At 51.4% G+C, this 14,582-nt stretch overlaps 1 protein-coding gene across 2 annotated transcripts; it reads right to left on the minus strand.

Moving 5' to 3' along the window:
* Positions 1–5,109: 5,109 nt before the first annotated feature.
* On the minus strand, positions 5,110–9,925 carry BMP4 (bone morphogenetic protein 4). Of its 2 annotated transcripts, none has more exons than XM_051768829.1 (3): positions 9,806–9,908; positions 8,819–9,195; positions 5,110–7,811 (listed from the first exon to the last, which is right to left on the minus strand). In XM_051768829.1, exons 1-3 carry the CDS (start codon positions 9,832–9,834, stop codon positions 6,970–6,972), a joined length of 1,248 nt encoding a protein of 415 aa, XP_051624789.1. In that variant the 5' UTR covers positions 9,835–9,908; the 3' UTR covers positions 5,110–6,969. The 2 variants fall into 2 exon arrangements, with proteins under 2 accessions (XP_051624789.1, XP_051624791.1); XM_051768831.1 differs by having other exon boundaries at positions 5,112–7,811; positions 9,802–9,925.
* Positions 9,926–14,582: the final 4,657 nt, after the last annotated feature.

Consider the following 14,582-nt stretch of genomic DNA (forward strand, 5'->3'; position numbering starts at 1 on the left):
CCAGCTCAAAGCTGCAGTGGACAGTGGTGTTGTGGTTGGTGGGTTCTGCGTGGCTGCCCTGGCTGTGCTGTGCAGGGCCCAGCAGCTGTGAGGACACCCACAGCAAAGAGACAAGCTTCTACCCCAGCTCCATCACCTCAGTGACCAGCAGGACGAATTCTCTGCACCACTCAAAGCACTTGGCACTTGACCAGCACATTTATATTATATATATACATTGTACATATCACATACAGTATTGTCGTGTAGCCACATACTCAGGATGGAAGGAGTTTTAAGAGATAAACTCCAAAAGACGGGGGGGGGAAAAGGACATGGGTGGCTCTTCACTAAGCTCCTCAGTCCTCCTCCTTTAGACACAACTGCTTAGCATGGCATTCAAGCAGAGCGTTTGCTTCTATTTATTTAATTCCCTATTAAACTCTCTTCAACCTGGACATCCAGCCCAGGGCTCCCCCAGGAAAGTGTATAATCAATTTAGCCTTTCTTAGCCAATCTTGACACGAAGTATTTCACCCATTTCAGTACATTACAGCACAGACAAAACGAGAAAAGCCAATAGCAGCAATGCAGATTGTCACTGCCTTCCGCAGAATCTGATATGCAAAACAGCACAGTCCATATCAGGTGATTACTTCATAACACATAACCTCATATTACTGAAGGAACAGGTGGAAAACCACTTGCTCTTTGCCTGTGGGACTCCAGGCTGAGTCAAGCTTTCAGTTTTTAGCGACAAGAAGCCTCCATTCAAGCATGAAGGAATTAATTCATGTTACCAGGACACGTTCATGAGGTGTGACATTATCTAATCAGGAATGGGCAGAGCCAAGACACAATCACAGAATGGTTTGGGTCAGAAGGTGGCCTTAAAGAACATCTGGTTCCAACCCCCTGCCATGGGCAGACACACCCTCCCCTAGATCAGGCTGCAGGAGCTCAGAAGGGCTTGAAATCCCTGCCATAAAGGCAATTTCCTGAGGGCAGTGCACAAAGTCCTGCTCCTGACAGGACCCACCCAACAGCATCCCCTCTGTGTTCCACAGCTGGCTGGAGAGGAAAGGATCTCCTGCCCAGTCCCAAAACAGCTGAGGACCAGCCTCCACACAGGAAGACCTGCAGGTCCCTCCAGCTCGGGTACAGCACAAGGGTGACAGATTTATCAGAGCAGAAGAGATGTGATCTCTGGTGCAGAGGAGGGAAATAGGAAGCTTCTGGGGCAGGAGGATGAACTTCTAGGTGATGGCTTCAAAACCAGTAAAAGGCAACAGTTCAAAAGGAAGGGATAGACAAAGCGTGGAAATCACTGGCAGAGGATTACACTAATCTGAAAAAAATATATATATAAGATTTATAAAGTAATCCTATGAATTTCTTGAGGTAAAATCCACACTGGCCTATTAAATACAGTGACCTGATGTTGCCTCTATAAGCTCTGACCTCTAAATAGCTGGAGGCTGATGGGTGCTCCTGCCTTCTCCCACAGCAGCAGGTGGACCTTTGGAGAGAATTAGCACAGACTTTTTTTTCCTTTTTTTTTCTTCTGTGAATATAGAGTAACTTCAATATTTTCCATCCAGAGACTGCTAGAACTGGGAGCCAACTTCTCTTCTGGGAAGTGTGTGGTCTCCCTAGATTTGCACATCTGTGATCTCCAGGAAAAGGGTGAATCAGACCAAAAGTGGAAAGGAAAATCTGCATTTACAAATACACCCTGTGCCAGCACCTGCATGAAAAGAAGACTGGCAGAAACATTGATGATGTAAATACAACCAGCCACCTACAGGGTCCCAAAGGCAGGTGAGCATCTCAAAATGCAAACACACCTGCAGCATATGGACAGATCCAAAGCACAGGGTTTGGATAAAGCTTTCCTTGGCTCTCCCTGATGTTTTGGAAGGGGCATCTCATCACAGGTTCTTTCTAGGATGAAATCCTACTGGTGATGGCTTTTGGTCAAGCAAAATGTCCAGGCAGCTCTTGTAGTCTGTAGCACACCTGGGGCTGGGAGTGATGACTCATCCCTGGAAGTGTTCAAGGCCAGGTTGGACAGGGCTTGGAGCAACCTGGGATAGTGGAAGGTGTCCCTGCCCATGGCAGGGGGATGGAATGAGATGGGCTTTAAAGTTCCTTCTAACCCCAACCATTCTGGGATTCTGGGACTTTATGTCCCTGCCCATGGCAGGGGGATTGGACTTTGTGCCCCATAAAGGTCCCTTCCATCACAAAGTATTCTGTGATTCCACGATGCCTCTCATGGGCACGGATGCTGGGAGTTCTCCCATGAACTCCACTGCCATTGCTCAGCAAATGGGCTCAGAGCAGCTCTTGGAAAAGCCAAAACAGAGTTCTGGGAGAACACAAGGGGTCAATGGGATCCTGATATTCTCATGTAAAATACAGAATCAAGGCACGAGCAGGAGGTAGTGCATGAAAAAATGCTGACAGTGTGGAAAACAGCTCTGACTTGGGGCAAATTCTGAATGGACCACTCAGAACCAGCACATGTTCATCTGCTGAGTTGAATAACTGACTCATGGCTGATCCAAGAGAGCTGGAGTTCCCCATGGCTTCATTCCTTCTTGGGCTCTGTTAAGGTGCAAGGGACTGATGGATTTTTCCCTTCACTTTTTGCATCTCGGTGGATGCTCTGCTGTCAACCAAGGAGTAAGTTTGAGGCACATCTTTAAGAAGTCAGGTGAAAATAACATGTTGAAAATCCTATTTCACACTTCCAAAGTTGAATGTAGGATCAATGAAGGGAAAACTAGTGTCTGGGTCATTTCTGATGCTCCCTGTCATTATCACTCCTGCCTAGAAAACAACTTGGACTTCACAGCTTCCTCATCATTACATTATATAGGAGTCCACCAGTGCTTTGAGGTTAAGAGATGGATCTTCAGAAGGTAAGACTCAAGACCAGATGAGACTTTTTTGTTTAGACCACAAGACAGGTGCTGAGGCCTCAAATACCTCCTCTAGCTCTGCCTGCTCTCTCTCCATGACTGTGCTCAAGATCCTTACCTATAGAAGGGCAGTAATATATCTCCTCTTACCTGTTTAGGTCCTGTAACTTCAGATAAGGACTGTGCACAGCAGAGGACCTTCAGACCTGCCATCATGCTACAAAATCTCCAGAATAAGGAGAACAAAGCCTCTGTCAGTGCCAAGATTCAAACATTTTCCAGGCCATCACAGCCTGACGGTGCTAATTGTTATCGTGGTCAGTGAGAAGTTTGCCAGAGGTGTCCAAGCACTGCAGTCAGAGAAGGGCCCCCGTCTTCCTCTGCTGGCTCCGTAGCAAAGCCTCGTGCTCCTCCCAGAATAGCAACTGTGCAAACCTCGGTGCTTCTCTTCCAAACCCTTTTGCATTTTTAGAAACTAATTTGCAAAGCCTCGGCCCCTGTGGCTACAAGCAAAGCCTGGCTGTCTGTGCAGCCTCCTCAGCCACGGCATCTCCAGGCTTCTGATGCTGTGAGCTTCGACCTGGGGGTGGGTTTTTACCTGGGAGAAGAAAATCCTGCCAGAAGACTCTTGGGATCCTACACAAGGCAAGAGAGGAGGGGTTGGGGATGGGATCGTTGTAAGCAGAGGTCTCTGGGGGGAGCTCCTGACACACGGCAGAGCCTGGGACCCCATTTTCCAGCCACCTGACCCCACACTCTCACCTTAGCTCAGCAATAATATCATTGCACAGCATCCAGTGGCCCTCACCAACACCACTGGGATCAATTCAGCTGGAGCCACGGGGCATTAGTAAACCCTACCGAGATCTTCTCCTCATTTCCTATATCCATAAGCCACACAGACAGTATTTTTTTAGGTATCCAAAGCCACAGTCTTCCTGTGGAGGGCACAGAGATGAATTCCCATCACAGTGAGCCACAGAGCATCTCCCATCCAGCTCATGCCTCTCGGGATGCTGATCCTTGAGCACAGCTGTCCGGAGGACACCAGATGGTGGGAAGTATCTGCACACCCACCTGCAACCTGCTCCCCTTCCATTCACAGCTTGGATTGAGTAAGGGGGGGATTAAACTGATATCTCTTATCTCAGACTTTCCAGGGATTTCTGCGCCAGCTGACACGAAGTGCTCGCTCTGAAACGAGCAACATTTGCAAGTAATACCTTCCACGGTCAGGGGGATGATGGCACTTAGAAAGCAGATAAATTTTGTTATATTTTTAAGCAAAGATAAACATTGGCTGCCTGAGATTAAACCACCACTCCAGCTCTTCTCTGCTGAAACCAAACTGGCACGTCTACGGCAAGGAGCACTCGGCAAACAGGACTGTCATTGCAGTAATTCCAGCACGCAGGATTAAACCCCACAACTGCTGCAAGAAATGCACAAAACAATGGCCAGAAATGCTGTGTGGAACCCCTGGGTCTCCCTGCAACCCCTCTCCTCCTTGCCAGGATGGTGAAGAGAGTTTGGATTAACACCGGTAAAATGCAGCATAAATTTAAGTGGTGGGGAAAAAAAACACCACTGGTTGTCAGCTGGAAACTAGAAAGGGGGTAATTCTGGCCTCCCTACAATTTTGTTCTATTTTCCTATTTTTAAGCAATTTAGCAGACTGAGAATTTTGCTTAATGCCTCCCAGATCACACGAGGCCATGCAACAGTTTGACACCCACATGTGACAGGGACACACACACAAGGAGGGAAACCCACAGCCCCTGTGCTCTGTGTAAAATTCACAAGTTTAGACTAAATTCCTTAATACATCCATGAGTATTTTGTCACAGAGATCACTTTTACTGTCAGTGGGTTTATAGCCACAGTTTAGATTCCCATAAAATTTACATAATTAAAATATTTCAGGTTTGTTTTTTTTTTTTAAGAAACTTCTTTCCTACAGTTTCTTAACAGAATACCCTACATAGGATCTCACCAAGCAAAGGAAAATCTCCCAAGGGCCACGGAGGCATCAGGACAACAGCAGCACCTACGGAAAAGCAAGTGCCTGTGGCCTCCACGGGGCAGAGGCTTTGATTTCATCACTGAAACGCAATGCAAGAAGAAGCACCAAAATAAACAGCTCCATAAAGCAGCAGGAACGCAGCAAAGCAGTTGGAGGCTCCTCCAGCGAGAATGACCTAAATCCAAGAGGCATTTGGTGCAGATGCTGCTCAGCCCCACAACACCCTCATGGCCTCCAGGACAACCCGGGATGTACCAACAAAGAAGGAAGAGAACCTGGGAGAAGACTCTTTCTTTTAATAAAGTTACACGGCGATTTTTTTTTTCCATCCCCCCCAAGGCACCCTCCTGCAGTGGCTGCCCCACACCCAGGCTGTCGGGGGGGGGGGCCCTGGGACCCCCTTTCCCGGAGCGACCCCGCAGCAGCCGGGGTTATCGATGGAGATGTGTGTAATTGCCCTGTCAGGCAGCTGAAAGGCGCTCGCCTTTAGCTGATGCCACTTCAAAATGAAATTCTTTCTTTGGCACGGCTATGTCTGATATGCAGGCATCAAAGGGGAGGCAGCAGGTCGCCGATGCCCCAGGCCATGCATTTCCCTTCTAAAAAGCAGGGATGGGAGTGTCAGCTCCGGGGCCGAGGCGGCCCTGGAGACCAACACCCATCACTCCTTCCAGGGTTGCTGGAAAGATTTGAGGACCCCCCCCAGCACCCAGAGACATTCAAAGGCTCTCCAGCAGCAAAGGGGACTCTGTGGGCCTGCAAACTGCTAGGATGGAGGGGTGGAAAAGCCTCCCTGGCACAGAGGAGGTTGAGGGCTGGGTTTTTTTTGCTTCCAAGAGAAACACAGGGCCACGCTCGCCTCCCCCCACAGCTCCCATCTCCTCTCTCCACCTGCACTCTTCAGGGAGCCAAGGCTTTTGGCAAGCTTTCCACTGCAGTTTTTATTGGTTTCAACTGAGCTGCCCCTTTCGGAGGGTTGGAAAGCTTCAATCATTAAAGGAAAAGAAAAAAAGAATAAATTAAAAAAAAAGAAAATTATCCTGCACCCTCGCCCTGCTGCCCCTTCCCACTCCAACGATGGCTGAGGACATGAGCCCCACACCACCCAGCCCAGCCCAGCTCCCTATTTTCCAAGCCAAACACAGCCCTTCCAATGCATTTGAGCCAGAGTTTCAAGGCCCTGGATACCTCCAACTGTACCTGCTTGGCTCTGATCACCTTCCTGCTCGGAAGCAATTTAGAAAGGACACAGCACAGGTAGCTATTAGCTAACACATATTTAACTGCTCCAGATATCTTTTTTTTTTTTGGCATTGTAATGGAGTGATTTGATCTTCAAAGGACCCGTGGAAACCTTTGAAGCTTCCCCATCTCCAGTGGGGAGGGGAGGAGGGGGGGGAAATGTTAATAGTTTTAAAACCTGGGGAATCCTGAAGTCGGAGAAAGGGTATAAAACCCACTGGGTTTAGCATAAAGCCCTCAGGTAAATCTTCACCTTCTTTTCAAATGCATTTTTGGTGGGTTGCTTTGCAAAGGCTCGGGCCAGGTTAGCAAGGTCGGCTCTATTCCCAGCGGCTCTTAATCTCCAGGGACCCTCATCTCCCACGTGGCACAGCCCCGGCACCGGGGGATCCGCGGAACCTCGGCGAGAAATAGAAAGACTAAAATTTGCAAAGCCTTTAAGTAGAAAAGGAGTAGGGGAGGGGAAAAAGGGGTCGGAGGGTGGAAAAGACAAGGATAGAAGATAAATTCCCGGCTGCACTCCCAGCCAGCACAGCCTCAGCAGCACCCTGAGAGGCGAGACACAAAATGCGTTTACCTTTAAAATAATGACTCATTTTATTTTTTTTCTTTTAATATGTAGTTATAAATATATTTTGTCAAAATATATGATCATTATTGTCAAAAACATTTGCACATAAAGTCATAAATAAGGTCAAGGTGAACGTTTAGTTTAGAGAAGAGTCCAGCTATAGCAAGCAGTTCTGGGGTGGGACGGGAGGGAGAGAGAAGGGGAGGAGAGGGCGGCGGGGAAGGGGGTCAGCGGCACCCGCACCCCTCCACCACCATCTCCTGGTAGTTTTTCAGGACCACCTTGTCATACTCATCCAGGTAGAGCATGGAGATGGCGCTCAGCTCCGTGGGCACGCAGCAGGCCTTGGGAATGCTGGAGTTCACGGAGTTCACCAGCGTCTGCACGATGGCGTGGTTCGTGGAGTTGAGGTGGTCGGCCAGAGGGAAGGGGCAGTCCCCGTGGCAGTAAAACGCCTGGTACCCCGGGGGCGCCACGATCCAGTCGTTCCAGCCCACGTCGCTGAAATCCACATAGAGGGCATGGCGGCGGCAGTTTTTTTTGTTCTTGCGGGAACGCTGGTGCTTGGGGCTCCGCCGGGCTCTGCGGGTCAGCGCGTGGCCTCGCCCGTCGTGCCCAAAAGTGACCAGGAGCGGCCTGAGCTGAGCCCAGTCCCCGCGCCCTTGAGGTAAAGATCGGCTAATCCTGACGTGTTTGCCCTGATGAGTCTGTGCGTGGTGGAGGTGGGTCACCTCGATCACCAGCCCGTGGTTCGGCTGCTTGTCCTTGGTCCACCGGATCACAGCCGGGCTCACATCAAAGGTCTCCCAGCGCGTCACGTTGTGGTGCACCAGACGCGTGTCCAGCAGGCGCGTAATGGCCTGAGCGCGCTCCGACAGCGGCTTCATCACTTCGTAAATGTTTATCCGGTGGAAGCCCCCCTCCCACGCCGCGCTCGGCTCCTCCACCTGCTCCCGGTACAGCCGCAGCTCCGCCGAGGAGATCACCTCGTTTTCCGGCACGCTGCTGAGGTTGAAGACGAAGCGGATCCGGGGCGCCTCGCTGGGACCCGGGACGGTCTCCAGGTGCTCTGGAGGGGAGCAGGGACGGGGGAGGGAAATGGTAAGACAAGCAAACAAGAGCACGTCAGCCTTGGGGCACCCAGCCACGGCCCCCGGCGCGGCCACAGCACACACACACACCCCCTGCGCTTCACCTGCCCGGCGGACACCGGCTCCGCTCCGCTCCCCCGCGCATCCCTCCCGGCCGCACCCGGAGCAGCTCCTGCCCCGGCACCGCTCGCTCGCCTCCGCCCTGACCGGGACACCCCTTCCCATCTCGTTTCCCCTTTTGGAGAGGTTTTTTTTTTTCCCCTTTCGCTCTTCCCCTTTTGCTTTTCCCCCCTCCCAGTCGCTCCAAAATCGTCCCCCCGGCGAGATGCGGCGCCGCGGAGCACAGAGGTGCCTTGTTACAGGGGGCAGGGGGAGAAAGAGAAGCAAATTCCAACGCAGTAATGATGCGGCTGGATTAATAATTCAGATTTACTTTGGAAAAGAAACATCCGCTAGGAAACATTTGGATCAGATTACAAGGGTCTATTGAATAAACCATATAAACACACAGCTGTAAGTATTAAATTCGAGTCGGGGTTTGGGGGGATTTTTTCTTTTTCTTTTTTTTTTTTCCTCTTTTTTTTTTTTTAAGAGTAAAAGCAGGCAGCAATCGCTTTGATAGTTCAAAAGAAACACTCCAGGGGCGAGATCCCGCCCTCGCTTTACTCCCGCATCCGATCCAGAGCCATTAAATCCACGCGAGCCCAGGGAGTGACCCCGAGGCAGAGGCACCGAAGGAAACTCGCTGTTGTCAACAGAAGCAAAAGCACTTCAAAATATGGTCAAGCTCGGGTTAAGCACAGGATGCTGGAAAAAATACAGCGCAGCACGCCTGTCACCCACACACGGCAGGCTGGGGGGTGGTTTTCCTCCCATAAATTTAGGGCCGGGCACGTCCTGCTTCTAAAGGCATTTGTGAGCTTCCAAACGCAAGGAAATCCCGATCGCTACCGGGGCTGGGAATTTACCGCCTCCCATCACTGACCTTCATGGTGGAAACTCCTCACGGTGTTTGCCCGGCTGGTCGATCGCTCAGGGTACTGCAGGCTAATTTCCTGGAGGCTTTCCTCCTCTTCTCCAGACTGGAGTCGATAGAGATCCAGCATGTAACTAGGAATGACGGCTGACTTGCTGGGCTGAGGCCGCCTTCGCAGCCCAAACATCTGCAGCAGAGTTGTTTCGAAACCCCGCAAGAGTTCATGGCTTTGGGCAGAGCGGCGTCCGGATCCGGCTTGTCCCTGAAGCTCTGCCACTTTCTTCCTGCCGGTCTCGGGGATCAGGCTAGCATGGTTAGTACCTCCTAGAAGGACTTGGCATAGTAGGATGACCATCAGCATTCGGTTACCAGGAATCATGGTGTCTCTGGGGTGCAAAAAACGCGACAACAAACAAGAAGAAAAGTCAGGATGAGAAGCAAACCCCCCCCTTCTCTTCCGAATAAACTTTTAAAAAGTAATAACAAGTAGTAGTAACAACAATTATAATAACTGGCAAAAGGACATGGGGAGCAGCCCCCGTTCGAGCGGCTGCCGGGGCAGTGACCAGCCCCCGGACCCGGACTGCCCGCAGCCCCCTCGGGAAGCGGGTCCCCGGCGCATCCCGGTCCCGCTGTCCCGCAGCCCCTCGGGAAGCGGGTCTCCGGCGCATCCCGGCCCCGCAGCCCCCTCGGGCAGGCGGGTCCCAGGCGGGTCCCCGGCGCATCCCGGCCCCGCAGCCCCGCCGGGACGGGACGGGACCGGGAGAAGCGGCGGCGGCTCCCGGCGGGGAAGCGAAGGGGAGCGCGGCTCGGCGCGATGTGGTGCCCCAGGTTCGAATACCGCCGCCGGATCCCGGGAAGGGAGAAACCGGGATAAGAACATAAAAGTTTTTAAAATAAAAAAAAAAAAAATTAAAAAAAACCAAAAGTAAAATAAAAGCCCCGCGCTGAAAACCAAAAGCGAGGCGGAGGAAGAAGAGGGCTGTACTCACTGACAGCAAGCAAGGCATATCAGCACAGTCCATGATTCTGGAGAGCCAGCCCGGACCCAGCGCGCCGAAAGCCCCGGGGCAGCGGCTGCCGAGCGCCTCCCGCGATCGCCGCCCGGCGCAGTGCGGCCGCCGCCGCCGCCGGCCCCGGTTTTCTGCCGGCCCCGCAGTCACGTGGAGCCGCGCTCGCCGCCAGCCCGGCCCGGCCCGGCCCGGCCCGCCGCCCCCGGCCCGCCCCCGGCCCGGCCCGGCCCCGCGGGGGACGGCCCGACACCGCCCCGCCCGCGCCCGCGGCCCGCCAGGGAGAGCGGGGACCCCCCGGCGGGGCCGCGGGACGGGCGCGGCGGGACCCCCGCGCATCCCCCGCCCCGCTCAGGTGCATCCCCGCGGGACCCTCCCGCACCGCCCCGGCCCCGCTGTCCCCCGGGACGTGCGGGCACCGCGAGGCTCTCCCCGAGGGACCGGTCTGGGAAGGGGGGCTCGGGAAGCGCCTCTCCCGCGAGGAGATGGGAGGAAGCGCTTGGGAACGAGGAGGAGCTGCTCGGGGAAAGGGACGGCAGAGAGAGGGTCCCTCCTGTGCTCCCACCACCCGAGAGTCCCCTCCCCGGGGTTGGGAGCCCGCTGCCAGGCCTGGGGGTTATCCCTGCTCGCTGCCCTAGGTTCCCACCCGCCATCCAGGTTTTCTCATCCTTCTCCTGACCCTTCCCTCCCTGGCTGCCTGCATAGCTCTCTCCCCCTTCCCACCAGGCCCGGTGCCCAGACTCCCACCTGGATGTGCAGCAGGCACCTTTCCAAGGGCTGTATGAGGCCACAGCTGGCTGTTCCAGAGGGATCTCCAGGAGGAAGGATGCTCCCTGCCCCACAGTTCAACCCCAGCATTGCCCTGGGCCAGCTTTGGGGCTGAGACTAAGAGCCAGACATCCCAAGGCTTGAGACTGTTCCCAGGTGGAGTCTGGGGACAGACTGGTCTCCCAGTAGGGCACATCAACTGGGCATACTGGGATTGATGTATGAACAATTGTGGGATTGATGGGGATTGGGCATACTGGGATTGATGTGGAGAAGGCAGCTCCAGAGGAGGACACCCTAATGAAAAGTGATGGATGCCACATGTTTTGGAGACACGGAGTAGACTGAACCACCCCACAATAAATGAAGCCAACTCCACCAGGGCATCAGAATCTTGCCCCTTTGCCCTACTGGGGTGTCCCTTTGTGTTGGGCGAACTGTCACCCACGGCGAGAACAGCCGGTTAATTTATGAGACCAAAAGATGTGGTCGTGGAGTGGCCATGGGAACTCCGAAGCTCATCAATTAACCACAACCAAAAACCAGCTCAGAAACGATGACTGTGAACCAGCCACGTGGCCACAAACCACCGGGCTGCCGTGCCCAAGCGTGCAGCAAGCCCACACCAGCACCTCGGCGTCCTTCCAGCGCTGCCCCAGAGCTCACACACCATCCCATCACAGACGCCTCCTTTTCATATTTCACTTTTTTTTTTTTTTTTCTTTAGCTCAGACCTGACCCATGCATTAGAAAAGCCCAGGGATGTCACCGAAAGGACACGCACAGATAAAAGGCAGTGCTGACACGGTAATATCTCTGAGTTATTCCTATACCACTCCGAGTTTAAAAGAAACATCTGTTAGCAAGGTATTTGGACTATGAATCCATCAAAATTTGTGAAATATTGCTATCGCCATTTCAAACGTATCACACTGTGTGTTATTCTTAACAAGTGAAAACAATTTTGGGAGTAGCTGCTGTGCAACTTTTTAAAGTTAAATAACATTTTCATTGAAAATACTCCAGTCTATAAACAAAGTTTACACGAGGGCCTGTATGGCTCTAAAACAGACCTCTGGATCGGGAAGAGCGACGGGCTCCCTCTTTGTGGGAGCAGTTGTGCTCTTTGTCCGAAGTCCTCGCCCGGATTTTGTTGGGATCAGAGAGTGGCCGTGCTGGAAACGTTTGTCCCTGAGAAATTCAGTCCCACGGCATCCAGTGCCTGCTCTCTCCTGAGCCATCCCGTCAAACCAAGGTCCCAAAATTCGCTTATGTAACGCTGGTTAACCGTGCCCTGCGAGGAGGTGGCCAGCTGGGGCCAGGGAGCCAGGGCAGAGCAGTGTGGTTTGGGCTCTCGTAGGAGGCAAGAGCGTATTTGAGTAGCTCCTTGGTTACTAAGAAGTGTTAGTCATGGGGAAAGCTGTAGTATTTATTCCGTAAAATGTAAATACATAACCCAAACCACAAAGGAATAACCATGGATGGAAATAGTGTAGCATTTACCGAGGGAGCCGAGCTGCCTTTCTACAGAAGCTGTATTTCCTCAGCCCCATAGAGTGTAATTCACCTTGAACGGAGCTTCTGCTCCAGCCCGTGGAGTTACACATCGGCTGAACTCGGTCCAGGCACACTAAACAACCCAGTGTGTTATATATTCCAACCAAAAAAAGTGATGCCAAAACGGAGCTAAAAATACAAATGTGGAAGGTTTGAAAAGCAAACACTGCTTAATTCAGCGGTGGATGCAACTTTAAAGATCCAGGGCATCAAAAATAGAAACATTGTGTCTGTGCTCAAGGCAAGGCTCACCTCCCTCTGATTACATGGGTGAAGGGGGGGTTGGTGGGGTTCTTGCCGGTGATTCGGTCCCAGCCCTACTTGGGGTTCCACAGCCAGGTTTTTTCCTCTCTGTCCTCTGTGAAAAACCTTCTGGGAATCTCTGCACCTGGACAGCAAGACCATTGGTCTCCTCTGGAAGCAAAGAACCAGGTCACTGGGGACCTCACCCTGCAAAGAATGGCCAGACAAAGAGGTGATTCATCCTACGCAGACCTTGGCTGTGACAGAAGACTGTCGGTGGCAGCAAGAAGCCCAGGAACCGGCAGGTCTCCTGGAGCCCCAGTGCCCAGCTCTGCTCACAGAGGTCACCAGCTGAGGGGCAATTATTTGTTCTCTTTTGTTTCAACCTGGTTATCGTGGATTTGCCCAGACGTGTTCCTGATAAAGTCCCAGCCACACACACCTGACCCGTTTCCAGGTTTTGTGTGCTCAGGACCTACCAACAAGCACTGCAGGTCGATGTTCAGCACCTCTAGAAATTAGGCCAGCTCTGTTTACAAGGAAAACTTCTCCTCTAATGGCAGCATTTCAGGAGATGCCTCTGGTCTCGGACCTTCCCAAACCAGTTCTTGCATCCTATGTTATTTTTAGAGCAGCTGCACCTTTTTTTGGGCTCTAAAGTTTGCAAACAACTCGCCTTGAGGAAAAAAAAAATAAAAGAACTTGTCTCACCAGATTTGTGCTTGAGCAGAAACAAGCCTAAAACCATAAATAAATAAATAAAGGCATATGTCAGAGACGTTTTAATGACATGAATTACAGGATGCCCATAAGTGTGCTCAGATCAATTCCCTCCTACCCTTTCCTTTCAGCTGCCTAAGCTTGTCAATTAAAACAAAGGGAACTGAGCAAACAACTCCAAGGGATTATGTTTTCCAAAGTAGCTCTTCACTAAAGAGCTGGACTACGACTGGTAAAAACAAGTGCAGCTGCTTGAATGGTGAAAGGAACATTTTTTACAACCACTCTGAGATTTTCATGATTTCTCTGAGTGCTTCAGAGCTGGCCTGTTCTACCAGAATTTTCTGCCTCCTCTTGAATAAATAAATTCATACTTCTCCTAAAACACAGGACTGGGCCCAGCTTGGACTCTATTTCTGCTTTACATTAAAGTGTCTCTGCTGAGGTGTCAGGACCACGTCTAGAACCACTCCTGAGCTAAGAGGAAAATCAGGTTCAGCATTGCTGTTTTATTCCAAACAGGGTTTTGGTTTTTTGGGGTTTTTTTTGCAAATCCCTACAAAAACACTGTGTGGGAACATTAAAATAATGCAGTTCTAAAAAGGCAGTCTTTGGTAATCAGACACATGGCAGTTGAAACAGTAGGATTGTCTGCTCTTTCCTGTTTTTAAGGATGATTTTTATTGTTTGAAGAACGCTATTAAAAGGTTGAGTGTTCCACACAGGGAGAACCTTAAATTGCTGTTACTTGACTTGTTCACTTTGCCACTATTCAAAGATCCCCAAGACTGAGCGAGGCTAGAAATGTTCACACAGGGAGTGTCTGTCTTCTGCTGCAAGACTCTGAGGTCTCTGCTGGTAAATGTTGTTCCTTTAGAGATGCTGGTGCCTCAAAACTAGGAGGTTTCTTTCAGATTGGAGTCTCTCTCAGGTTGGACACCAGGAAGAATTCCTTCATGGAAAGTGTGGTTAGGCATTGGAATGGGCTGCCCATGGAGGCGATGGAATTACCATCCCTGGAGGTGTTCAAAAAATGACTTGGTGCTCCGGTCTAGTTGACAAGGTGGTGATGGGTCAAAGGTTGGGCCTGATGATCTTGGAGCTCTTTTCCAGCCTTAATGACCCTGGAATTCCGTGATTAGGAAGTGCTCCAGCAACACAACTCACAAAATGAAGGTAGAGCCATTTTAATGGTCTATTGTGAACATTCTCCTGAAGTGTGTTAGAAACACATCTGTTTTAAAATCATCTACACATCGACTGGTTTCCTCAGTCGGTGTCACAAGAAGAACACGCACTGATCTCATGCAGTTTTTTGAAAGAATCCTTACCTTTAGCCCACATTCACTGTATTACTCCCCACTCCATCAAAGCCCCATCCCTGAGAAGCAAGGGGGACCTCCAGAAGGCGAAGAACACATTCCTCCTGCTCTGAAATTGTGGCTGGTACTAATAAAGACCGTCATTCCTCTAAC

This window comes from Manacus candei, unplaced genomic scaffold, assembly GCF_025592945.1.
Source record: "Manacus candei isolate 608988 ecotype Guabito, Panama unplaced genomic scaffold, ASM2559294v1 h1tg000097l, whole genome shotgun sequence".
NCBI lineage: Eukaryota > Metazoa > Chordata > Aves > Passeriformes > Pipridae > Manacus > Manacus candei.

Bases quoted from the DNA above. Each gene is read 5' to 3' on its own strand.
- BMP4 (XM_051768829.1), bottom strand. From the start codon at position 9,834: ATGGACTGTGCTGATATGCCTTGCTTGCT. The intron at 9,196-9,805 runs GTCAGTGAGTAC...TTTGCACCCCAG, and splicing joins GCTGATATGCCTTGCTTGCT to AGACACCATGATTCCTGGTA. The intron at 7,812-8,818 runs GTCAGTGATGGG...GCTCCCCTCCAG, and splicing joins GAGGAGTTTCCACCATGAAG to AGCACCTGGAGACCGTCCCG.